At 39.2% G+C, this 20,286-nt stretch overlaps 10 protein-coding genes across 10 annotated transcripts; 7 read left to right on the top strand and 3 right to left on the bottom strand.

The window, feature by feature from the left end:
* Nucleotides 1-138: 138 nt before the first annotated feature.
* Nucleotides 139-1,251, top strand: GCK72_015614 (uncharacterized protein; the record flags this gene model as incomplete). Its single annotated transcript, XM_053731010.1, has 3 exons — nt 139-218; nt 267-1,064; nt 1,113-1,251. 3 exons carry the CDS (start codon nt 139-141, stop codon nt 1,249-1,251), a joined length of 1,017 nt encoding a protein of 338 aa, XP_053585782.1.
* A 981-nt stretch (nt 1,252-2,232) lies between these two features.
* GCK72_015613 (uncharacterized protein) lies at nt 2,233-3,017 on the top strand (the record flags this gene model as incomplete). Its single annotated transcript, XM_053731009.1, has 2 exons — nt 2,233-2,828; nt 2,879-3,017. 2 exons carry the CDS (start codon nt 2,233-2,235, stop codon nt 3,015-3,017), a joined length of 735 nt encoding a protein of 244 aa, XP_053585781.1.
* An 848-nt stretch (nt 3,018-3,865) lies between these two features.
* On the top strand, nt 3,866-4,645 carry GCK72_015612 (uncharacterized protein; the record flags this gene model as incomplete). Its single annotated transcript, XM_053731008.1, has 2 exons — nt 3,866-4,461; nt 4,507-4,645. 2 exons carry the CDS (start codon nt 3,866-3,868, stop codon nt 4,643-4,645), a joined length of 735 nt encoding a protein of 244 aa, XP_053585780.1.
* A 1,731-nt stretch (nt 4,646-6,376) lies between these two features.
* On the bottom strand, nt 6,377-8,607 carry GCK72_015611 (uncharacterized protein; the record flags this gene model as incomplete). Its single annotated transcript, XM_053731007.1, has 6 exons — nt 6,377-6,404; nt 6,452-6,668; nt 6,716-6,878; nt 7,591-7,646; nt 8,142-8,482; nt 8,528-8,607. The coding sequence occupies 6 exons, from the start codon at nt 8,605-8,607 to the stop codon at nt 6,377-6,379; spliced, it is 885 nt and encodes a 294-aa protein (XP_053585779.1).
* Nucleotides 8,608-9,601: 994 nt separating this feature from the next.
* Nucleotides 9,602-10,404, top strand: GCK72_015610 (uncharacterized protein; the record flags this gene model as incomplete). The annotated part of the gene is made up of 2 exons (XM_003092928.2): nt 9,602-10,221; nt 10,269-10,404. The coding sequence occupies 2 exons, from the start codon at nt 9,602-9,604 to the stop codon at nt 10,402-10,404; spliced, it is 756 nt and encodes a 251-aa protein (XP_003092976.2).
* A 1,296-nt stretch (nt 10,405-11,700) lies between these two features.
* On the top strand, nt 11,701-12,485 carry GCK72_015609 (uncharacterized protein; the record flags this gene model as incomplete). Its single annotated transcript, XM_003092935.2, has 2 exons — nt 11,701-12,302; nt 12,347-12,485. The coding sequence occupies 2 exons, from the start codon at nt 11,701-11,703 to the stop codon at nt 12,483-12,485; spliced, it is 741 nt and encodes a 246-aa protein (XP_003092983.2).
* A 940-nt stretch (nt 12,486-13,425) lies between these two features.
* Nucleotides 13,426-13,813, bottom strand: GCK72_015608 (uncharacterized protein; the record flags this gene model as incomplete). The annotated part of the gene is made up of 2 exons (XM_053731006.1): nt 13,426-13,564; nt 13,614-13,813. 2 exons carry the CDS (start codon nt 13,811-13,813, stop codon nt 13,426-13,428), a joined length of 339 nt encoding a protein of 112 aa, XP_053585778.1.
* A 1,053-nt stretch (nt 13,814-14,866) lies between these two features.
* On the top strand, nt 14,867-15,980 carry GCK72_015607 (uncharacterized protein; the record flags this gene model as incomplete). Its single annotated transcript, XM_053731005.1, has 3 exons — nt 14,867-14,946; nt 14,995-15,792; nt 15,842-15,980. 3 exons carry the CDS (start codon nt 14,867-14,869, stop codon nt 15,978-15,980), a joined length of 1,017 nt encoding a protein of 338 aa, XP_053585777.1.
* Nucleotides 15,981-16,952: 972 nt separating this feature from the next.
* GCK72_015606 (uncharacterized protein) lies at nt 16,953-17,436 on the top strand (the record flags this gene model as incomplete). Its single annotated transcript, XM_003089639.2, has 3 exons — nt 16,953-17,103; nt 17,151-17,355; nt 17,403-17,436. The coding sequence occupies 3 exons, from the start codon at nt 16,953-16,955 to the stop codon at nt 17,434-17,436; spliced, it is 390 nt and encodes a 129-aa protein (XP_003089687.2).
* Nucleotides 17,437-18,526: 1,090 nt separating this feature from the next.
* Nucleotides 18,527-19,574, bottom strand: GCK72_015605 (uncharacterized protein; the record flags this gene model as incomplete). The annotated part of the gene is made up of 3 exons (XM_053731004.1): nt 18,527-18,665; nt 18,711-19,511; nt 19,558-19,574. 3 exons carry the CDS (start codon nt 19,572-19,574, stop codon nt 18,527-18,529), a joined length of 957 nt encoding a protein of 318 aa, XP_053585776.1.
* Between the last annotated feature and the right edge of the window lie 712 nt (nt 19,575-20,286).

Below are 20,286 nucleotides of genomic sequence, written 5' to 3'. Positions count from 1 at the left end.
TCCTTCAACAGAAGATATGGGAGTAATGAATAGGAGAGAATGTATGAGTAGGCGGGAGGGGAGAGTGTGAATGACGTGGAAAAATACCTGGACCCACCATTCTCTCCTACTCAGTCTTCCCATATCTTCTGTCGAAGGATGACGTCCCCGTTCCCTCTCCTCCATGTACCTAACCTCCCGTTAGCCAGAATTATCGATTTTATGGAGCCCGATGCATTGTGAGTTTCTAAATTTCATTTTTTCGAACCGAATTTGTTTTATTTCAGAGTGTCGCTCTCTTTCTGCTCTCAGAAAAGTCACTCTGTCATTAAAACTCTACGGAAAGCGTCATGTGGCGAACATCTGCATGTCGGGGGATCCAATATAACCGCACCATTCCTTTCACTTACAAATTGTAATTGTCTGTTGAGTACAGGTAACTCTGCATATATCTCAAGTTTTGAAAAAGAGGAATATGTGAAATTGGGTGGACAAAAAGTACGAGTCAAAATGCACCGTCTAGTCGAATATTTGATAACATATTGGGAGGATAAACTGTATGGATTGAAGGCTATCACTGACTATGTGACCGATTTATTCAATATTGATGTATCAGAAGTCCGTGTATGTAAAGATTCATTCAAACTGATTGAACATGTGAACAGTAGACAAAAGGCTCCATTGGAAAAAGTGGTTTACGTAGACTGGAGTGCCATTCCATCTGAAGATGAAATGAATTATATTCTGAGGGATTGCCCGTGTTCATCTCAAATATGCATATACTCAGAAGCTCTCCCCAATTTCCGCTTCTCGAATAACTTCCGTAGAATCGATTGCTTAGACATCAGTAATTCCAATTGGGTAACAATCGATAACCTATTGATCATGGATGGAATTGATATTCATCTGGAAAAAGCCTGTCTCACTAATAGTGATATGAATGTTTTCCTCAGGCATTGGCTGTCTGGGGGGTGTCCCCGATTGAAACTATTCTGCGCTAGAACAGGATCTGTGGATATCTTTCAAGTACTCGCTGGTTTACTGAATAATGCAGTTCTTGTGCAAGATCGTGGAGACTACACCAGGTAGTATACTTCAATGTATAGTAGTTTTTCATGATTCCTTATTTCCAGCACATTTGGATATGGCAGAATCTTGTCATTTGGATATGACATCCAACGTGCGGATGGTGTGACTGCAACAGTGTGCGAACAGGAAAATGGAACATTGGTTATTGCAGTTTGGCCAGAGACCACTCATAATCATAATTAAACGCTCTTTAATTTGATCCTCCCGTTTTGTTTATCTAACTATGCTTATCTTCAGTGCAAGCCATAGAACTTTTTTCAATGTCTACCGTCTTATAATTTGTTTAAACAAGAAGTGATCACGGATTTCACCGAATAAAGAGGATTTGTCTGAAACCAGAAACGACGAAAGTGGTTTTTGGTTAAACTGTCATTCATTCATTCATTCATTCATTGTCATTCATCTACAATTGCCGATGGTTTTGCGATCGATTTTCTAAAATACTCATTTGGAACACTACCCATTAGAAAAGTGTTTTGGGAAGATCAGTAGAACATAAATAATTTTAACAATTAGCTATTCGTTCAAGGATAGGAAGAGGAGATATGAGACTGTGGGAAACAAACAGAATGTGAGTGACATGGGAAAGTTACAGTAGTCCAGCTGTCCTCTCCCACGTCACTCACACTCTCCTATCTTGCATACTCATCCATTCATTCCAATTCAGTCTCCCCTCGTCTTCTCTCCCGGAATGACGTTTCTCTTCGCTCTCTTGCTTTCTTGGATTATTTCCGTCTTCTTCCAAGCAATAGAGTCTTTTCTCATCCCCAACATACCATTACCCACACCTCATTTTCCTCTGCCTCAAACTGTCTCAACCCGTCAACACGACGTTTCGGTACCCACGCCCCCCTTCCCTCTTCTCCATATCCCATACGTCCCGTTAAGGAGAATTATTGATTTTATGGAGCCGAAAGCATTGTAAGTTTCCTCTTTTTTCGTTTTCAAATCTTGATTTTCTATTTCAGAGTGTCCCTTTCCTTCTGCTCTCAAAAAAGTCATTCTGTCATAAAAACACAACGAAGAGCACCATTTGCGGGACGTCTCTGTGTTTCGGAATTGGACAGCAATTTATCATTCCGTACATTTGGAAATAACAATTGTGTGTTGAGTGTCCGCGATTGTTCGTATTTTTCAAGTTCTGAGAGAAGTAATTATGTTAAAATGAACGGGCAGGACGTTCCAGTTCACGTGCACCCTTTGGATGGATATCTAGTTTCACGCTGGTTTAATACAACGGACGGATTGAAAGAGATCACTGATTATGTGACCGACCTTTTCAATATTGATGTATCAGAAGTCTGTGTATTTAAAGATGCAATCAAAATGATTGAATGGGTGAACAGTAGACAAAAGACACCATTGAAAAAAGTGGTTGCCTGGATTGCTTGCCCAGCAGAAAATAAAATTAAATACCTCATGAGGGGCTGCACAACTTTATCTGAAATAAGCATTCTCTCAAAGGCTCCACCCAATTTCCGCATATTGGGAAATTTCCGAAGAATCGATTCCCTAGATATCTTGCATGGACAATGGGTGACAATCGATAACCTATTAACAATGGATGGAATTGATATTATTCTGAAATCATCTACTCTGACTAGTACTAATTTGAATGTTTTTCTAAAGCACTGGCTATTTGGAGGGTGTCCTCGATTGAAACTATTCTGCGCTAGAATTGGTTCTCTGGATATCTTACAGGTACTTGATGGTTTACTGCATAATGCCGTTTTTGTGGAGGATTGTCGTAACTACACCAGGTAATACAAAGTTTGATATATTAGTGGTTTCTCATAGTTCCCTATTTCAGCCCATTTGGATACAACATAACCTTGACATCTGGATTCGATATACGACGTGCGGATGGTGTGACTGCTACTGTATGCCATCAGCAGACTGGAAAGTTGGTCATTGCAGTTTGGCCAGAGACCACTATTAATGATAATTAAACGGTCTTTTTTTCTTCCATTTTGTTTATCACTTAACTACAGTGTCAACCACTCGAACTTTTTTCTATTTATATCGCATTGTGATTTTTTTTTTGAAAAACGAAATTATATCATGAACTTCACCAAATAAAGATGATATCTTTGAAGCCATAAATGACAAGAGTGATTTTTTGGGTAGATCATCAATCATCATCCATCGACGCTTGCCAATGGTGATCGATTTTTCTAAAAATCTACATGGACCCTTTAGAAAATCAATAATTTGAACACTGATTGGTTAGGATGGGAAGACGAGAGATGAGACTGTGGGAAACATGAGTGACATGGGAAAACTACAGTAGGCCAGATGTCCTCCCACGTCACTCTCATTCTCATCTCTCGCCTACTCATCCATTCCCTCCGATTCAGTTTGCCCACTTCTTCCCTCCTAGAATGACGTTTTTCTTTTCTCTCTTGCTTTGTTGGATTATTTCCGTTTTCTACCAAACAATCAAATCATTGTTCATCCCTAACATCCCGGTACCCTCACCTCCCTTCCCTCTCCTCCGTGCCCCATACGTCCCTTTGCGCAGAATTATTGATTTTATGAATCCGGATGCATTGTGAGTTTTTTCTTTTTATGTCTTCAAATCTTTTTGTTACATTTCAGAGTATCGCTGTCTTTTTGCTCCCAGAAAAGTCACTCTGTCATAAAAACTCAACGAAGAGCACCATTCTATGGACGCCTCTGTGTTTCTGAGGTATATGAAAGCAATTTATCATTCCGTGCATTTCGAAATCGCGATTGTGTGTTGGATGTCCGCGATTTTTCGTTTTTTCACAATTCTGAGAGAATCAATTATGTTAAAATGAACGGGCAGGACGTTCCAGTTCAAGTGCACTGTTCGGATGGAAATCTTATCTCATACTGGCATAATACAACGGACGGATTGATAGAGACCACTAATTATGTGACCAATCTATTCAATATTGATGTATCAGAAGTCCGTGTATTTAAAGATGCAATCAGTATGATTGAACGAATGAGCAGAAGACAAAAGAAACCATTGGAAAGTGTCACTGCATTGAGGATTATAGCATCGGAAGATGAAATGATATACCTCTTGAAGGATTGTCAGTGTTCATCTCAAATAAGCATTCGCTCAGGTGCTCCACCCAATTTCCGTTTCTCGGGAAACTTCCGAAGAATAGATTGTTTAGATATCGAGCATGGACTATGGGTGACAATCGATAACCTATTGACAATGGATGGGATCGATATTGTTCTGGGATTCTCTGATCTATCTGATAGTGATTTAAATCTTTTTCTGAAGCATTGGCTGTCTGGAGGGTGTCCTCGATTAAAATATTTTTACGCTGCCATTCATTCTGTAAACATTTTGCAAGTATTTGCTGGTTTACTGCATAATGCCGTTTATGTGGAAAACAGTCGTAACTACACCAGGTGAACATTCGATACGTTTCTATTCTAACAACTTCAAAATTTCAGCCCATTTGGATACACATCGATATTGTCAGATGGATATGACATCCAACGTTCAGATGGTGTGACGGCTACAGTACACTATCAACCACCTTTAACTTTCGTCATTGCAGTTTGGCCAGAAGTCAGTGATAATAATAATTAAAATAAAAAAATCTTGTTTGTTTCTTTTGCTTTGATTATATAACCATGCTCAACTACAGTTCCGGATAACAATGTCCCAAAATGTCTAGTATTATCTTTCGTGGACAAAATACATCTTCACTAATCTACAGGGTGCGCCATAAATAGTGATATGAATGTTTGGGTCATCCCTGGTTCAGCCACAGAACTCCAGGCGCATCCAAATATATTTTTTGTTATCAGTTTTTATCTGGTTTTCTAGTTTTTGAAGTAACAAATTATAGTTTTCATTTTTACGATGGTGGCAGCATTTTTTCTACAGCTAGCTCTACCATCGACTGTATCAGTGTGTGTGAAATGATTTTTTGTGAGTTTCAAGTAGGTGAGAGCGCCGCAAATGCAGGTCTTTAGAAAAATAAAACATATGGAATGTATTGTCATATTAAAGACCTTCTTGAAAAATATATTTACAGTATTTGTTCCGGCTCCGTCCTGGACATATTCCGGCAAATAGAGGATCAGGTTTAATTTGGACCGGAGCGTGACAAAAGTAGTCTATGACTCTGAAATTCCAACCAAAACAGTTTAATGAAATATAAAATTAAAGCTGAATATTTCCTCATTGTATTCTTAAAAAATCACCATCCTAGTTAGAAAACTCAGAATTTTATGAACGTTGATAGCTCATGAGCTCTTCCTTGGCACGCACAAAATCACTAATTTGATCCCTGTGTTTACTCATGAAAGTAACTGGCCATAAAAACCGTGCAGAACATTAAAAACAAAACGAATGTAGCAAAACACTTATGTACATTTTGTTAGAACAGAAAATTTTTTGATGAGGCTTGAGATCCACCTTCTGTCCTGGTTTTAGTCGGAAGCTTCCCGATTAGCTACACTTTTTACATTTTGGTCCATCCAGGAACCAAAGTTAATCCGAAACCCTATTTCAAGGTTGGAATTTATTGCTAGGCCAGTTTTCACCTTGAAAATCGTTTCTGGACATTCCAGAAAGTCGAAGCGCAGGTCCACCGCTCCAAAGCTACCTAACAGTCATTCAGAGACAATTTTCCGGAGTTCACCTGGCTGTCGAAATGGGTGCCTGTCTCGCCAAAATGCGATTTTATCAAATTTTCAAAGTAGGAATATCAGACCCAGAGAGTTTCTTAACAAAAAAAGTTTGGTTCGAATTCTCTGAATTAGTTTCTGTATAAGTACTGAGACGCTGAAGTCGCCAACTACCTCCGTGCCTAGGTCGTAGCTACTCGGAGAGATTGAGAGCTGTAATTCAGGAGAAAGCAAGACGGATTAAAAATCATCATTGAATATCTTTTCTGTAGCGAATGAATAATTTTTTGCCGAAAGGAAAAGATGTTTTGATGTTTTTGAAAAGAGTTATAACGTTTTTTGCGTATATCACTATTTATGGCGCACCCTGTACAACATCCCTTCACTCCCATTCGTTTTCATCCGTGGCCCAAACTTTTGATTTCATGTTTTGTACATTTCTGTGCTAGTTACTATGTCTTTTTGCAGTTGTTATTAATTTCATCTTGATGTTACACTTTCCTTTAAGAAAACCATGTATTAGGACGGCACGCTTCTTACAACCGCGCTCTACCGAAACCTAAGAAAACTGTGGGCAAAATTGAGAAACGCAGAGAAAAATAGACATTTTTCAACGCTATTTCGGTGGAGCGCAGTTGTAAGAACTGTGCCGAGCTAATATAAGAACGGTAAAAAAATAAACTGATCATGGCAATGGAAAGAAGTATTGATAACTGAAATATTAGATTTATGCAATACTAAAAGTTTTGAGAAAACTCACCGTTGGCCATACATTCTGCATTGAATGATTTGTGGTTCATCTGTTTTGTAATAATAGTCAATTGTCCATTTGTACAAGAGGGATCCGTTCATCTTAATTTCACTTGTTTCCGCAGTTCCGAAAAGAGGTAAGGCATCCTCACTGGGAAATTTGAAAACATCAGATCCATCAGTACTCTCAATTGTATAGTTCATTGATACAAATGAATTGTCGAGTGCTGCAAACATTTTGAGCAATTTAGTTTGACTTGGAAATTATCATTACTGTGGTTTTGAACAGTTACTGCAAATAAACATCCTTCCTCAATACCCGGTGGTATCGGACTTTTGAATGTCGGTATTTCGATTCGACCCGATCCAGAAACCACAAAATTTTGAGAAATGAATTGGTAAGGCATCCAAAGTTTTTCGACCATCCAGTCAAAAGCCTGGAATTTGTTAGATAAGAAGAGACTGCTGTAGAAATTATTTCGAAGAATTTATATATTTTGTGTAGAAACGTAATCATCGAGATGGAATTATTGACAATTGCAGAAAATTATACTATGAAAAAATAAAGTTCCGACGAGGGAGTTTTGTAGGGGATTGTGAGCGAAGCTCAAACTGCAAACGGCGCAGATGAAATTCCTCCTTCTCAAATGAAAATGTCTAAACGAGCATCATTGAATTTCAAGATAAACCCGTACTTTAAACGATTTTTTAACGTTTTATGCTGTATATTTGCATATTTTTCATGTTTAATCATTCAAAACACAAATTTCTTAAAATTGAATTTTATTAGCGCCGCTTGCGGTTTCTTGCTCCACTTGCGTTTTAGCAAACCTTTTTGTAATCATTGCCAGAATCGTATAAAAATGATACCAATTTTTTTGTTGCCATCGTATTCAGAATGGTCGAAACTACCTATGAACCAATTTTTAGCAAATTCTCAAACAGTTTCTAAAAGGAGTTCTCTTTTGAGTAGCGAATTTTCCATGACGAAATTTAAAAATGTTTTCAACTCGTAAATGAAATCTTTTCTTTTTTGTTGTTAGAACAAATAATTTTCGGGTGGATTTATTTATTGATAACATATCATCTCTGGCCAAACAGCAATTATTATTTCCCCGTCCGGCCGATAGAATACTGTAGCAGTCCCACCATCCTCCCTTCGTAGGTCATATCCAAAGTTGAAGCGATATTTGATTTGAAATGGGCTGAAAATAGGATCTGATTACAGGATTAGTTTTAATAAGAATGCTACCTGGTAAACTGTCGCGAGTCTTCTACAAGAACCACATTTATGTCGGCAAACAATGCATCAAGATCGAAATTTATGGTTTTAGCAGAAAACAGTTTCAATCGTGGACTTCCTCCTGCTAGTTAATGCTTTAAAAATGTATTTATATTAATACTAGTCAAGGAAGATTTAAACATCATTATCTCCCGTCCATCCATTGTTAGCAAATTGTCAATTGTCACCCATGACCCGTCACTAATGGACAAATAATCAATTTGTCTGAAATTTTCTCGAAACTGGAAGTTGGGAGGGGGTGATGGATAGATGACAGTTTCTAGCGAGGCGGGACAATCTCTCAGTATATGCAACAGCTCGTCTTCAGTTAAAGTGTCTTTCCAGTCTTCACAATTGACACTTCTGACATGTGACTGCTGTCTACTATTCACCCAATCAATCATTCAAATGTTTTTACGATTGAATGTGATTCCCAATACATCAATATTGAAGAGCTGGGTAACATAATCAGTGAGTATCTTCACTCCATTCACTTCATCCTCCCAATGGGTCACCAGATATCCCTTCTCCTCGTTTACAGTCAATGCCACGTTTTGTCCATTCATATCAACAAAACGTGTTCTGTTGGTCATTTTCTGTAAACCTGATGCAACCATCACAATTTGGTAATCACAAAATTTGTCGAAAGATAAAAGAAAATGTTCGAAACCCGAGACATGTAAGTGTCCATCGATTGACTTCCTTCTATGAGTTTTGATAACTGATTGACATTTCTGGGAGCATAGAGCCATGGAGACTCTTAAAATTCAAAATAAGACACAATCTAATGAATGAAAAACTCACAATGAACTGGGTTCCATAAAATCAATAATCTTCTTTAACGGGAGATAAGGAATACAGAGAAGAGGCAGGGAAGACGTCATCCTCCGATAGAAAATGTGGGGAGTAATGAATGGAATGGAATGGAGGGAGTGGATGAGCGGACGAGCGTCTAGAGAACATATGGAAGTAACATAGGAAAACTACAGTATCCCGGTGAGGTCCTGCGGGAAGGTAAATATGTGACGTCAGAACAAAGGTTTTTTAGTAGAAATTAGATGAGAAGACGAGAGATAAAAGAGTTTAGAGAAAGTGAGAGAGAGTGACATGGGAAAACAGCTGGGGCTACTGTAGGTTTTCCATGCGCGTTGGTCATCAATGACTACGGTAATAAAGGGATTTGACCGCGAATCAACCAAACAAATCTAGTGTTTTGCATCTTTGAATGACGTAGGTAAACATCTGGACCCATCCATTATCTTCTCTCCCGTCTCCCCATATGGACAGCTGGACTACGTAGGTTTTCCAGAAAAGCAGATTGTGAGTGATATGGGAAAACTACAGTAGTCCAGCTGTCTTACTACGTCACTCACACTCACCTCTCTTGCCTACTCATCCATTCCTTCCAAGTCAGTCTCCCCACGTCTTCTCTCCCAGAATGACGTTTCTCTTCTCTCTCTTGCTTTTTTGGATTATATCCGTCTTGTTCCAAACGATCAAATCATTGCTCAAGAAAACTTCTCCTGACATACCCCATGTCCCGGTACCCCCACCTCACTTCCCTCTCCTCCGTGTCCCATACGTCCCTTTGCGCAGAATTATCGATTTTATGGATCCTGATTCATTGTGAGTTTCTTCTTATTATAATTTCAAATTTTTATGTTTTATTTCAGAGTATCGCTCTCCTTTTGCTCTCAGAAAAGTAATTCCGTTATTAAAACTCATCGAAAAGTGTCATTTGACGGGCGGCTGCTTATTGGGGGATCCGATAAAAATGCATCATTTCTTTCATTTACAAATTATACCTTTGGTATAGTTCTGAAAAGAAACCAGGTGTTGCGTGCACATAAGTTTGTAGACAATATCAATTATGAAAACATGGAATTGGTGAAAATGGGTGGACAACATGTACGAGTCGAAGTGGACCATTTGCATGGATATATTATTTCATACTGGGATAATACAGTAAATGGATTAAAAGTTATTACTGACTATGTTACCAATCTATTCAATATTGATGTATCAGAAATCTGGGCTTCGAAGCAATCTCTCCATATGATTGAATGGGTGAACAGTAGACAAAAGACACCATTAAGAAACGTTAGTTTTGCGGACTCCAGTACTACCGCAGCATCAGAAGAAGAGATGACATATATTCTGAAAGACTGCCGTCCGATCTCTCGATTAGGCATACATCTAAAGCCTCCTAAAAACTTTCGGTTCACGGGAAAGTTCCCAAAAATCGATTGCTTGGAAATCAGTGATGGAAAATGGGTGACACTTGACAATCTGCTGACAATGGATGGAATCGATATTGTTCTGAGATCATCTACTCTCACTAACACTGATTTGATTAACTTTCTCAGGCACTGGCTATCTGGAGGGTGCCCCCGATTGAAGCTATTTAGCGCCGCAACTGGTTCTCTGGATATCTTACATGTACGCGATGGTTTACTTCCTAATCCTGTTCTTGTGGAGGATAGGCGAGACTACACCAGGTAATAGTTTACTGTATCAGTAGTTTATCATAATTCCTTATTTCCAGCCCATTTGGATACAGGAGAACCTTGCCATTTGGAATCGATGTAAAACGTGCGGATGGTGTGACTGCTACAGTATGCAAACAAGTGAATGGAACCTTGATTATTGCAGTTTGGCCAGAGACCACTTATAATAATTAAACGTTTTTTATTGTGTTCCTTCCGTTCCGTTTATCTAATTAAATCCAACTACAGTCCCAGCCGCTTGCAAAAATTTTGTATTTGAATTCCCCGCCTAACGATGTCCCCAGATTCCTGAATAACCTTTGTTCTGACGTCATATATTTACCTTCCCGCAGGACCTCACCGGGTTACTGTAGTTTTCCCATGTCACTTCCATTTTTTCTCTAGACTCTCATCTTGTCTTCTCCTCCATTACCTCCATTCCATTCATTATCTTTTCAAAATTTGACCCTAAACTTTTTCTAATAAAAACGCTTCTCCAATGGTGTATGTCATTTCATCTCCTGATGGGCAAAAACTCCAGGCCATGGCCATGTAAACTACTTTTTTCAATGGTGTCTTCTGATCACCCATTCAATCATTTTGATTGCATCTTTAGATACACGGACTTTTGACACATCAACATTGAATAGAGCAATCACATAATCAGTAATAGCTCTTATACCATTCAGTTGTTCCATCCAGCATTTCATCCAGCAGGACTGATTTCTCAGTCAACCCATACAAAAATGTTCGTGACATGCCAGAATTAGGGAAACAGTTTTTAGACATATCTTTATCTTTTTTACCGAGTGTTATCATTATCTGTAGGATGTCACGAATACTTTGTCAGTAGAAGGATGCAAACTTTTAGGGCCCGAGACAATCGTGGGAAGTAATGAATGGAAATGAAGGTACAGGGTGAGAAGGCGGGAGACTTTAGGAAATAAGCAGAATGTGAGAGACATGGGAAACCTACAGTAGTCCAGCTGTCTTGCCACGTCACTCACACTTTCCTCTTTTGCCTACTCATCCATCCCCTCCTATTCAGTCTCCCCACGTCTTCTCTCCCAGAATGACGTTTCTCTTCTCTCTCTTTCGTTTTCTTTCTTGGATAATCTCCGTCCTGTTCCAAACCTTCAAGTCTTTTTTCATCTCCAACATCCCGTTACCTCCACCTCACTTCCCTCTTCTCCATGTCCCATACCTCCCTTTACGCAGAATTATCGATTTTATGGAGCCGAAAACATTGTAAGTTTTTTCTCATAATGTTTTCAAACCATTGTTTTCTATTTCAGAGTATCGCTGTCTTTTTGCTCCCAGAAAAGTCACTCTGTCATAAAAACTCAACGAAGAGCACCATTCGATGGACGTTTCTGTGTTTCAGAATTTCACAGAAATGTGTCATTCCGAACCTTTCGAAATCGTGATTGTGTGTTCAGTGTCTGCGATTGTTCATGTTTATCAAGTTCTGAGAAAAGTAATTATGTTAAAATGAACGGGCAGTACGTTCCAGTTGAAGTACACCGTTCGGATGGAAATCTTGTCTCATACTGGGGGAACACATCGGATGGATTGAAAGAGATCACTAACTATGTGACCGATCTACTCAATATTGATGTATCAGAAGTCAGGGCTTCGAAGGAATCTTTCCACCTGATTGAATGGGTGAACAGAAGACAAAAGACACCATTGAAAAAAGTCGTTTACATGGACTGGGGTGTCATTCCATCAAAAGATGAAATGATTTATATTCTGAGGGATTGCACAACTTTATCTGAAATAGACATTCGCTCAGATGATCCACCCAATTTCCGTTTCTCGGGAAATTTCCGAAAAATCGATTGCTTAGATATCTGCCATGGACAATGGGTGACAATCGATAACCTATTGACAATGGATGGAATTGTTATTAATCTGAAAAAGTCTACCCTGACTAACAATGATTTAAATGTCTTTCTGAAGCACTGGCTGTCTGGAGGGTGTCCTCGATTGAAACTATTCTGCGCTAGAATTGGTTCTGTAGATATCTTTCGAGTCCTCGCTGGCTTACGGCATAACGTCGTTCGTGTGGAGAATCGTCGAGACTACAACAGGTAAGAACTCAATGTATTCTATTCTAACAACTCATAAATTCCAGCCCCTTCGGACACAAATGGACTTTGTGGAAAGGATATGACATCAAACGTGCGGATGGTGTGACAGCTACAGTAAGCTATCAGCCACCGGGAGGCTTCGTCGTTGCTGTTTGGCCAGAGACCATTCATAATTATAATTGATCTTTTGCTTTTGTTTCTTTTGTTTTGATCATCCAATTATTCCATCCGCTCGAACTCTTTTTTATACCCAAGGGTCATTCTCTGCATTGTTACTCTCTTTCTATAAATATTCTTCTCTCATTCTACACTTTTTCACTTTCCAACCTTAACTCTTCATTAAAATCACTTCGATCATGTTCAATCCTCTCCCTGGCAATTCGGGAATAGTCGATATTCACTTATAACAAGAGAAAATGAAAAAGTTTAACAAGGGAACCCCAAGACCATGCAAATGATTAACCATCCATCCTCAAAAAAGACGCCTCCATCAATGGCACAGTACCTGAAAAGTAAATGTTTGATTTGCAACTCTGTCATCAGATTTATTTTAATCACTAGGCATAAAAGCAGTCCTTCAAACCATACTTGCAATGAGCAGAGCCGGGCCAAAATTTGATTTATCATGTAAATTCTTATTAGAAAAAGTGTTGTGTCAGATTTTGAAAGGAACTCCTAGGTCAATTATTAAAATTAGAATATATACAAGAACAAAAGAAATGATCAAATAAGTAAATTCCTTCTAAACGTGTTCATTGTGAGGTAATGGTAATGCGGGAAGGTAAAGATGTGACGTCAGAACAAATGTTGTTCAGGGATCTGGAGAAACGTTAGGCGGGAATCTCAAATTTCCGAATTCTGGTGGATTAATGATGTTCAAGTTTTTTGAAAAATATACGATTGGTTTTAGTCTAAAAAAGACATAAGCGAATCACACCTTCCTTGTTCGGTTGATTTATATCACCAATTCAGATTTCAACCTTTGAGAACTTATAAGAACTTATATGATATTGTCCCGTTTAAAATAATCAGTATACCACTTCATTCATAGCTGAAACTCCACAAAACCACATTGAATGCACTATTTTAATGAATGTTACACTTTTATAGTTTAGAAACAAGTTTAATCATCATTATTAGAGGTCTCTGGCCAAACTGCAATGACCAACTTTCTAGTCTGCTGATGGCATACAGTAGCAGTCACACCATCCGCACGTCGTATATCGAATCCAGATGTCAAAGTGCTCCTGTATCCAAATGGGCTGAAAATACGGAATCATGACAAAATACTGATATATCAAACTATATTACCTGGTGTAGGTACGACTGTTCTCCACAAAAACGACATTATGCAGTAAATCAGCAAGTACTTGAAACATATTCACAGAACCCATTCTAGCCAAGAAAAACTTGAGTCTCGGACACCCTCCAGACAGCCAGTGCTTCAGAAAGACATTCAAATTAGTACTAGTCAGAGTAGATGATTCCAGAATAATATCAATTCCATCCATTGTCAGCAGATTGTCAAGTGAAACCCATTTTCCATCATTGATATCTAAGCAATCGATTTTTGGAAACTTTTCCGTGAACCGAAAGTTTTGAGGAGGCTTTTGGTGCATGCTTAATTCAGACATAGGACGACACAATTTCAGAATATATGTCATTTCTTCTGATGATGTGGCACTGGAGTCCGAGTAACTAACGTATCTCAACGGTGTCTTTTGTCTACTGATGACATGTTGAATTATATGGAAGGATTGCTTCGAAGCCCAGATTTCTGATACATCAATATGGAATAGATTGGTAACATATTCAGAGTGCCTTGAGTGCCTTCAATCCATCCACTGTATTACTCCAGTATGAAATAAGATGTCCATGCAAATGATCCATTTCAACTCGTACATGTTGTTCACCTATTTTCACCGATTCCATGTCTACATAATTGATATTGTCTACAAACTTATGTGCACTCAACACACGATTGCGGTCTGCAACTATACCGAAGACAGAATATGTAAATGAAAGGAATGATGCATTTCGATGGGATTCCCCAATTAGCAGATGCCCGTCAAATGACACTTTTCGATGAGTTTTAATAACGGAATGGCTTTTTTGAGAGCAAAAGGAAAGCGATACTCTGAAAACAAAAATAATAGGTTTGGAAGAAGGAGAAAGAAGAGACTTACAATGTTTTCGGCTCCATAAAATCGATAATTCTGCCTAACGGGAGGGTTGGGACATGGAAGAGAAGGAAGGGAGACGTCATCCTTCGACTGAAGACGTGGGGAGAAGTGAATGGTATGGATGGAATGGATGAGAAGACGAGAGATGAGAGAGTTTGGAAAAATTGACGTGGGAAGACAGCTGGACTACTGTAGTTTTCCCATGTCACTCATATTCTGTTTGTTTTCTGGAAAACCTACAGTAGTCCAGCTGTCCATATGGGGAGACGAAATAGGAGAAAATGGATGGGGCCCGGTGTTTTCGCTCGTCACTTGCACTCCTCTCTCTTGCCTATTCATCCTCTCCCTCCTATTCAGTCTTCTCATATCTTCTGTCGAAGGATGACGTCTCCCTTCCCTCTCCTCCATGTACCAAACCTCCCGTTAGCCAGAATTATCGATTTTATGGAGCCCAATGAATTGTGAGTTTCTTCATTTCATTTTTTTGAACAAACATTATTCAATTTCAGAGTACCGCTGTCTTTCTGCTCTCAGAAAAGTCACTCTGTCATCAAAACTCTACGAAAAGTGCCACATGACGAACGTCTGCTTGTCGAGGGGCCCTATACAAATTCATCATTTCTTTCCTTTACAAATTGTGATTGTGTGTTGAGTACAGGTAACTCTGCATATATCTCAAGTTCTGAAAAAGAGGAATATGTGAAATTGGGTGGACAAAAAGTACGAGTCAAAATGCACCGTCTAGTCGAATATTTGATAACATATTGGGAGGATAAGCTGACTGGATTGAAGGCTATCACTGACTATGTGACCGATTTATTCAATATTGATGTATCAGAAGTCCGTGTATGTAAAGATTCATTCAAGATGATTGAACATGTGACCAGTAAACAGAAGACACCATTGGAAAAAGTGGTTTACGTAGACTGGAATGTCGTCCCATCGGAAGATGAAATGAATTATATTCTGAGGGATTGCCGGTGTTCATCTCAAATATGCATAAACTCAGAAGCTCTCCCCGATTTCCGCTTCTCAAATAACTTCCGTAGAATCGACTGCCTCGAAATCAGTAATTCCAAATGGGTAACAATCGATAACTTGTTGACCATGGATGGAATTGATATTCATCTGAACAATGCCAGTCTCACTAATAGTGATTTGAATGTCTTCCTCAGGCACTGGCTGTCTGGAGGGAGTCCCAGGTTGAAACTATTCTGCGCTAGAACAGGATCCATCGATATCTTTCAAGTTCTCGCTGGTTTACTGGATAATGCAGTTCTTGTGGAGGATCGTGGAGACTACACCTGGTAATATAGTTTGATATATCAGTAGTTTCTCATAATTTCTTACATTCAGCCCATTTGGATACAGCAGAACCTTGTCATTTGGATATGACGTCAAACGTGGGGATGGTGTGACAGCTACAGTTTGCGAGCAGATGAATGGAACCTTGGTTATTGCAGTTTGGCCAGAGACCACTTATAATTATAATTAAACGCTCTTTAATTTGATCCTCCCATCTAACTATGCATAACTAAAGTGAAACCTTTTTTCAATGTCTACCGTCTTATAATTTGTTTACACAAGAATTGATCACCAATTTCACCGAATAAAGTGGATTTGTTTAAAGTCAGAGATGACGAAAGTGGTTTTTTGGATAGACTATCAAATCTCATCTATCTACGATTGCCGATGATTATGCAATCGATTTTCTAAAATTCTCATTTGGAACACTACCCAGCAGAAAAGTATTCTGTGAAGATCAGAAGAACAAAAATGATTTGAACAATGAGCTATTCGTTCAAGGATGGGAAGAGGAGATATGAGACTGTGGAAGGCAAACAGAGTGTGAGTGACATGGCAAAACTACAGTAGTCCAGCTGCCACTCACACTTTCCATTCAGTTCGTCTTCGTACAATGTGAGTTGTTTTATTAAGAGTGGAAATCGAATAAAAAAGTCCAACAATTTCGCGGGCTGAAACGCAAATTGTTATTGCTTGAGCGCGAAAAATATGCAACATGAACTTATCTTAACATTCAATGTTGCTGGTTAAATAATCAGATGGAATATCATTAGCCCACGATTCTCAGCCGCACTTGTGTTTCAGTCCTCGATTTTTTTTTGAAAAATCCTTGTCAGAACTTTATGTTTGGTAATAACTTGAGGGCAAAGTGCTCGCTTTGCTCGATAAAATAGTTTTTGGTTCAACTTCTGTGCGAAATAAGTAGCGTTAAATATGATACAAAGACGATAAAATTGAAAAAAAAAACGAAGCAATCGAGAAACATCTTGACGAGAAATCAGCGTGTGCAGTAGAGCGCACTTTCTCAACTTGAGCCCAAAGCGATGCCCATGTGGTGTCCATCGTTAACTATCGTTCAACTTGTGGACGTTTGAGCCATGTGGCCCTTTTTGCGGGTCCTTGCACTCTTTTCTATTGAAACCATTTTCAGGAGATAACCATCATGACTTGGGGTCTTCATTTTCCTTACCAATTTCTGGCTCAAAACTTTGTGGTTTCTGGGTCGGGTCGAATCAAAATACCAGCATTCAAAACTCCGATACCACCGCATGTTCAAGGACCGTGCTTATATGCAGTAACTGTTCAGAACCACCGTAAGAATAATTTCCAAGTTAAACTAAATGACTCACAATATTTGCAGCACCTGACAGATCAATCGTATCAATAAATTTTACGATTGAGAGTACTGATGAATATAATGTTCAAATTTTTAGTGACAGTGTCTACGGAAAAGCACAATTAGATGTGTTGAAATTGAGCGGATCCCTCTCTTACCAATGGACGATTGACTATCATTACAATACAGATGCACCACAAATCATTGAATGCAGAATGTACAGGCATTAGTGAGTTGTCTCAAAATTTTTACAATTGAATCAATCTAATATTTCAGTTATCACGACTTCCTTCCGCTGCCAGATTACTAATGGCAGACTTGTCACGGGCCGGGCCGGGCCGGGCCAAAATCAGGAAAAATCTCGGCCCGGCCCGGCCCGGCCCGGCCCGGCCCGGCCCGGCCCGCTCGGCCCGGCCCGGCCCGGCCCGGCCCGGCCCGCTCGGCCCGTTTTGAAACATTTTTTCAAAAAATTTTGTGTTTTTGAACTTTTTTTTGGAAATTTTTGGAAATTTTTGGAAATTTTTTGAACTTTTTTGGAAAAAAGTATAGTTTTCGAGTAAACATTTAAAATTGAATCAAAATGTGAATATGTATGATAATTTAAGCATTTTTACTCTTTTTTTCGAAAAATTTCAAGAAAAAATTGGTGAAAATGGGTACCCATTTTTGAATCCGGGCCGACCGGGCCGGGCCGGGCCAAGAGAAATTTCGGCCCGGCCCGGCCCGGTCAAGGAAAATCTCGGCCCGGGCCGGCCCGATTTTTGACAAGTCTGACTAATGGCCATTCAATGTTCTGTGAGATTTTCCAATAAATGCTTATTTCATTTTAATCGATGTTTTCTTAGTTTTAGTATTAAAACCTGTTAACAACAGACAGAGAAAGGTTCGTGCCGTATTAAAATTTTAAGAAGTTTGTAAACATATTATTATCATAGCTTTCAAGCTTTAACACAAAATAACTAGAAATCTGAACGTGGAAGGAACTCATGGTAGCTAGCAAATCAAAAATTATCACTTTACCAGCCTAGCTGCCAGAAAAGTGTTCACGAGGCCCGATGAGTTAACACGGGTGAATCGCGAATCACGAATAATCATAAGCTTACGAGTAATTGGAAAATCACTCACATGATCGCGAAACTATCCGGGACGATGAATAAATGACGAAAAATTGGACTATCGCAAAAAGTCTGATAGGAGATAGGGCTGGTAGGACACTAAGTGATCGCTTCTGGTTTTCCAAAAATATTTATAAGATCAAACAATCATTACAAAAGTTTTGATTACCATAGACAAAAGTAGAGGTCTTTGGACATTGCGACCGGAACTGTAGCAAAGTACAATTATATAAAGGGATCAGAAGGAACACGAAATAAATGAACATGAATAACAAAGAAGAACGTTTAAGTATAATTATGAGTAGTCTCTGGCCAAACTGCAATGACTAAGGTGCTCAGTGGCTGATGGCATACAGTAGCAGTCACACCATCCGCACGTCGGATGTCATATCCATCCCACAAAATCCAGCGGTGACCGTAGGGGCTGAAAGTTAGAAGTTGTCATAGTAGAAACGTATCAAATTGTTACCAGTTGTAATCACGGCGATCCTCCACAAAAACGGCGTTATGAAGTAAACCATCAAGTACTTGTAAGATATCCACAGAACCAGTTCTAGCGCTGAATAATTTCAATCGAGGACACCCTCCAGACAGCCAGTGCTTCATGAAGACATTCAAATCAGTGTTAGTGAGAGAAGACTTCTCCAAATGAATAACAATTCCATCCATGGTCAATAGGTTATTGATTGTCACCCATGGTCCGTACCAGATATCTAAGTAATCGATTCTTCGAAACTTTTTTGAGATGCGGAAATTGGGTGGAGCCTCTGAGTGAATGCTTATTTCAGATAGAGTTGTGCACTTCTTCAGAAGATAAATCATTTCTTGCGATAGAATGACATCCCAGGCTCTGTAGACTACTTTTTTCAATCGCGTTGTTTGTCTCCAGTTCACCCATTTGATCATTTTAATTGCATCTCTAAGCACACAGACTTCTGATACATCAATATTGAATAGATCGGTCACATAATCAGTGATAGTTTCCAATCCCTCCTTTGTATCATACCAGTACCAAACAAGATTTCCATTTGAATTATGCACTGGAACTCTTCTATACATCCAGTTCATTCTTACGTATTCCATTTCTTCTCTTTCCTTACTTGTAATGAATGAGGAGTTACATACACTCAAGACGCAAGTGTGATTTTGAAATGTACGGAATGATACATTTCTGGGGTATTCCGAAACACAGAGACGTCCATCGAATGGTGCTCTTCGTTGAGTTTTTATGACAGAGTGAGTTTTTCGAGAGCAAAAAGAAAGAGATACTCTGAATAAAAAATTGAGATTCGAAATTATAATTACAAGAAACTCACAATGCATCAGGATCCATAAAATCTATAATTCTGCGTAAAGGGACGTATGGGACACGGAGGAGAGGAAAGTGAGGTGGGGGTAGCAGTCCGTTGAAGATGAGAAAAGAGTTGAATGTTTGGAACAAGACGGAGATTATCCAAGAAAGAAAACGAAAAAGAGGGGAAAAAGACGTCATCCTTCGACTGAAGACGACGGGAGACTAAATTGGAGAGAATGGATGAGATGGCGAGAGAGGAGAGTGTGAGTGACGGGGGGAGGACAGATGAACTCATTCTCTCCTATTCCGTCTCCCCATATGGACAGCTGGACTTCTGTAGGTTATCCAGAAACCAAACAGAATATGAGTGACATGGGAAAACTACAGTAGTCCAGCTGTCTTACCACGTCACTCACACTCACCTCTCTTGCCTACTCATCCATTCTCTCCTATTCAGTCTCCCCTTGTCTTCAGTCAAAGGATGACGTCTCCCTTCCCTCTCTTCCACGTCCCCTATGTCCCTTTAGCCAGAATTATCGATTTTATGGAGCCGAAAACATTGTGAGTTTCTTCATTTCATTTTTTTGAACAAACCTTATTCTATTTCAGAATATCGCTCTCCTTTTGCTCTCAGAAAAGTCATTCCGTTATTAAAACTAAACGTAGATTGCCTATTGACGGGCATCTGCTTGTTGGGGAATCGGATGAAAATGCATCATTTCTTGCACTTACAAAATTTGTCTGCGATATA

Source organism: Caenorhabditis remanei, chromosome IV (genome assembly GCF_010183535.1).
Source record: "Caenorhabditis remanei strain PX506 chromosome IV, whole genome shotgun sequence".
NCBI classification, from domain to species: Eukaryota; Metazoa; Nematoda; class Chromadorea; order Rhabditida; family Rhabditidae; genus Caenorhabditis; species Caenorhabditis remanei.
The sequence above is the reverse complement of the archived record's forward strand: the minus strand, read 5'-3'. Positions and strand labels throughout refer to the sequence as shown.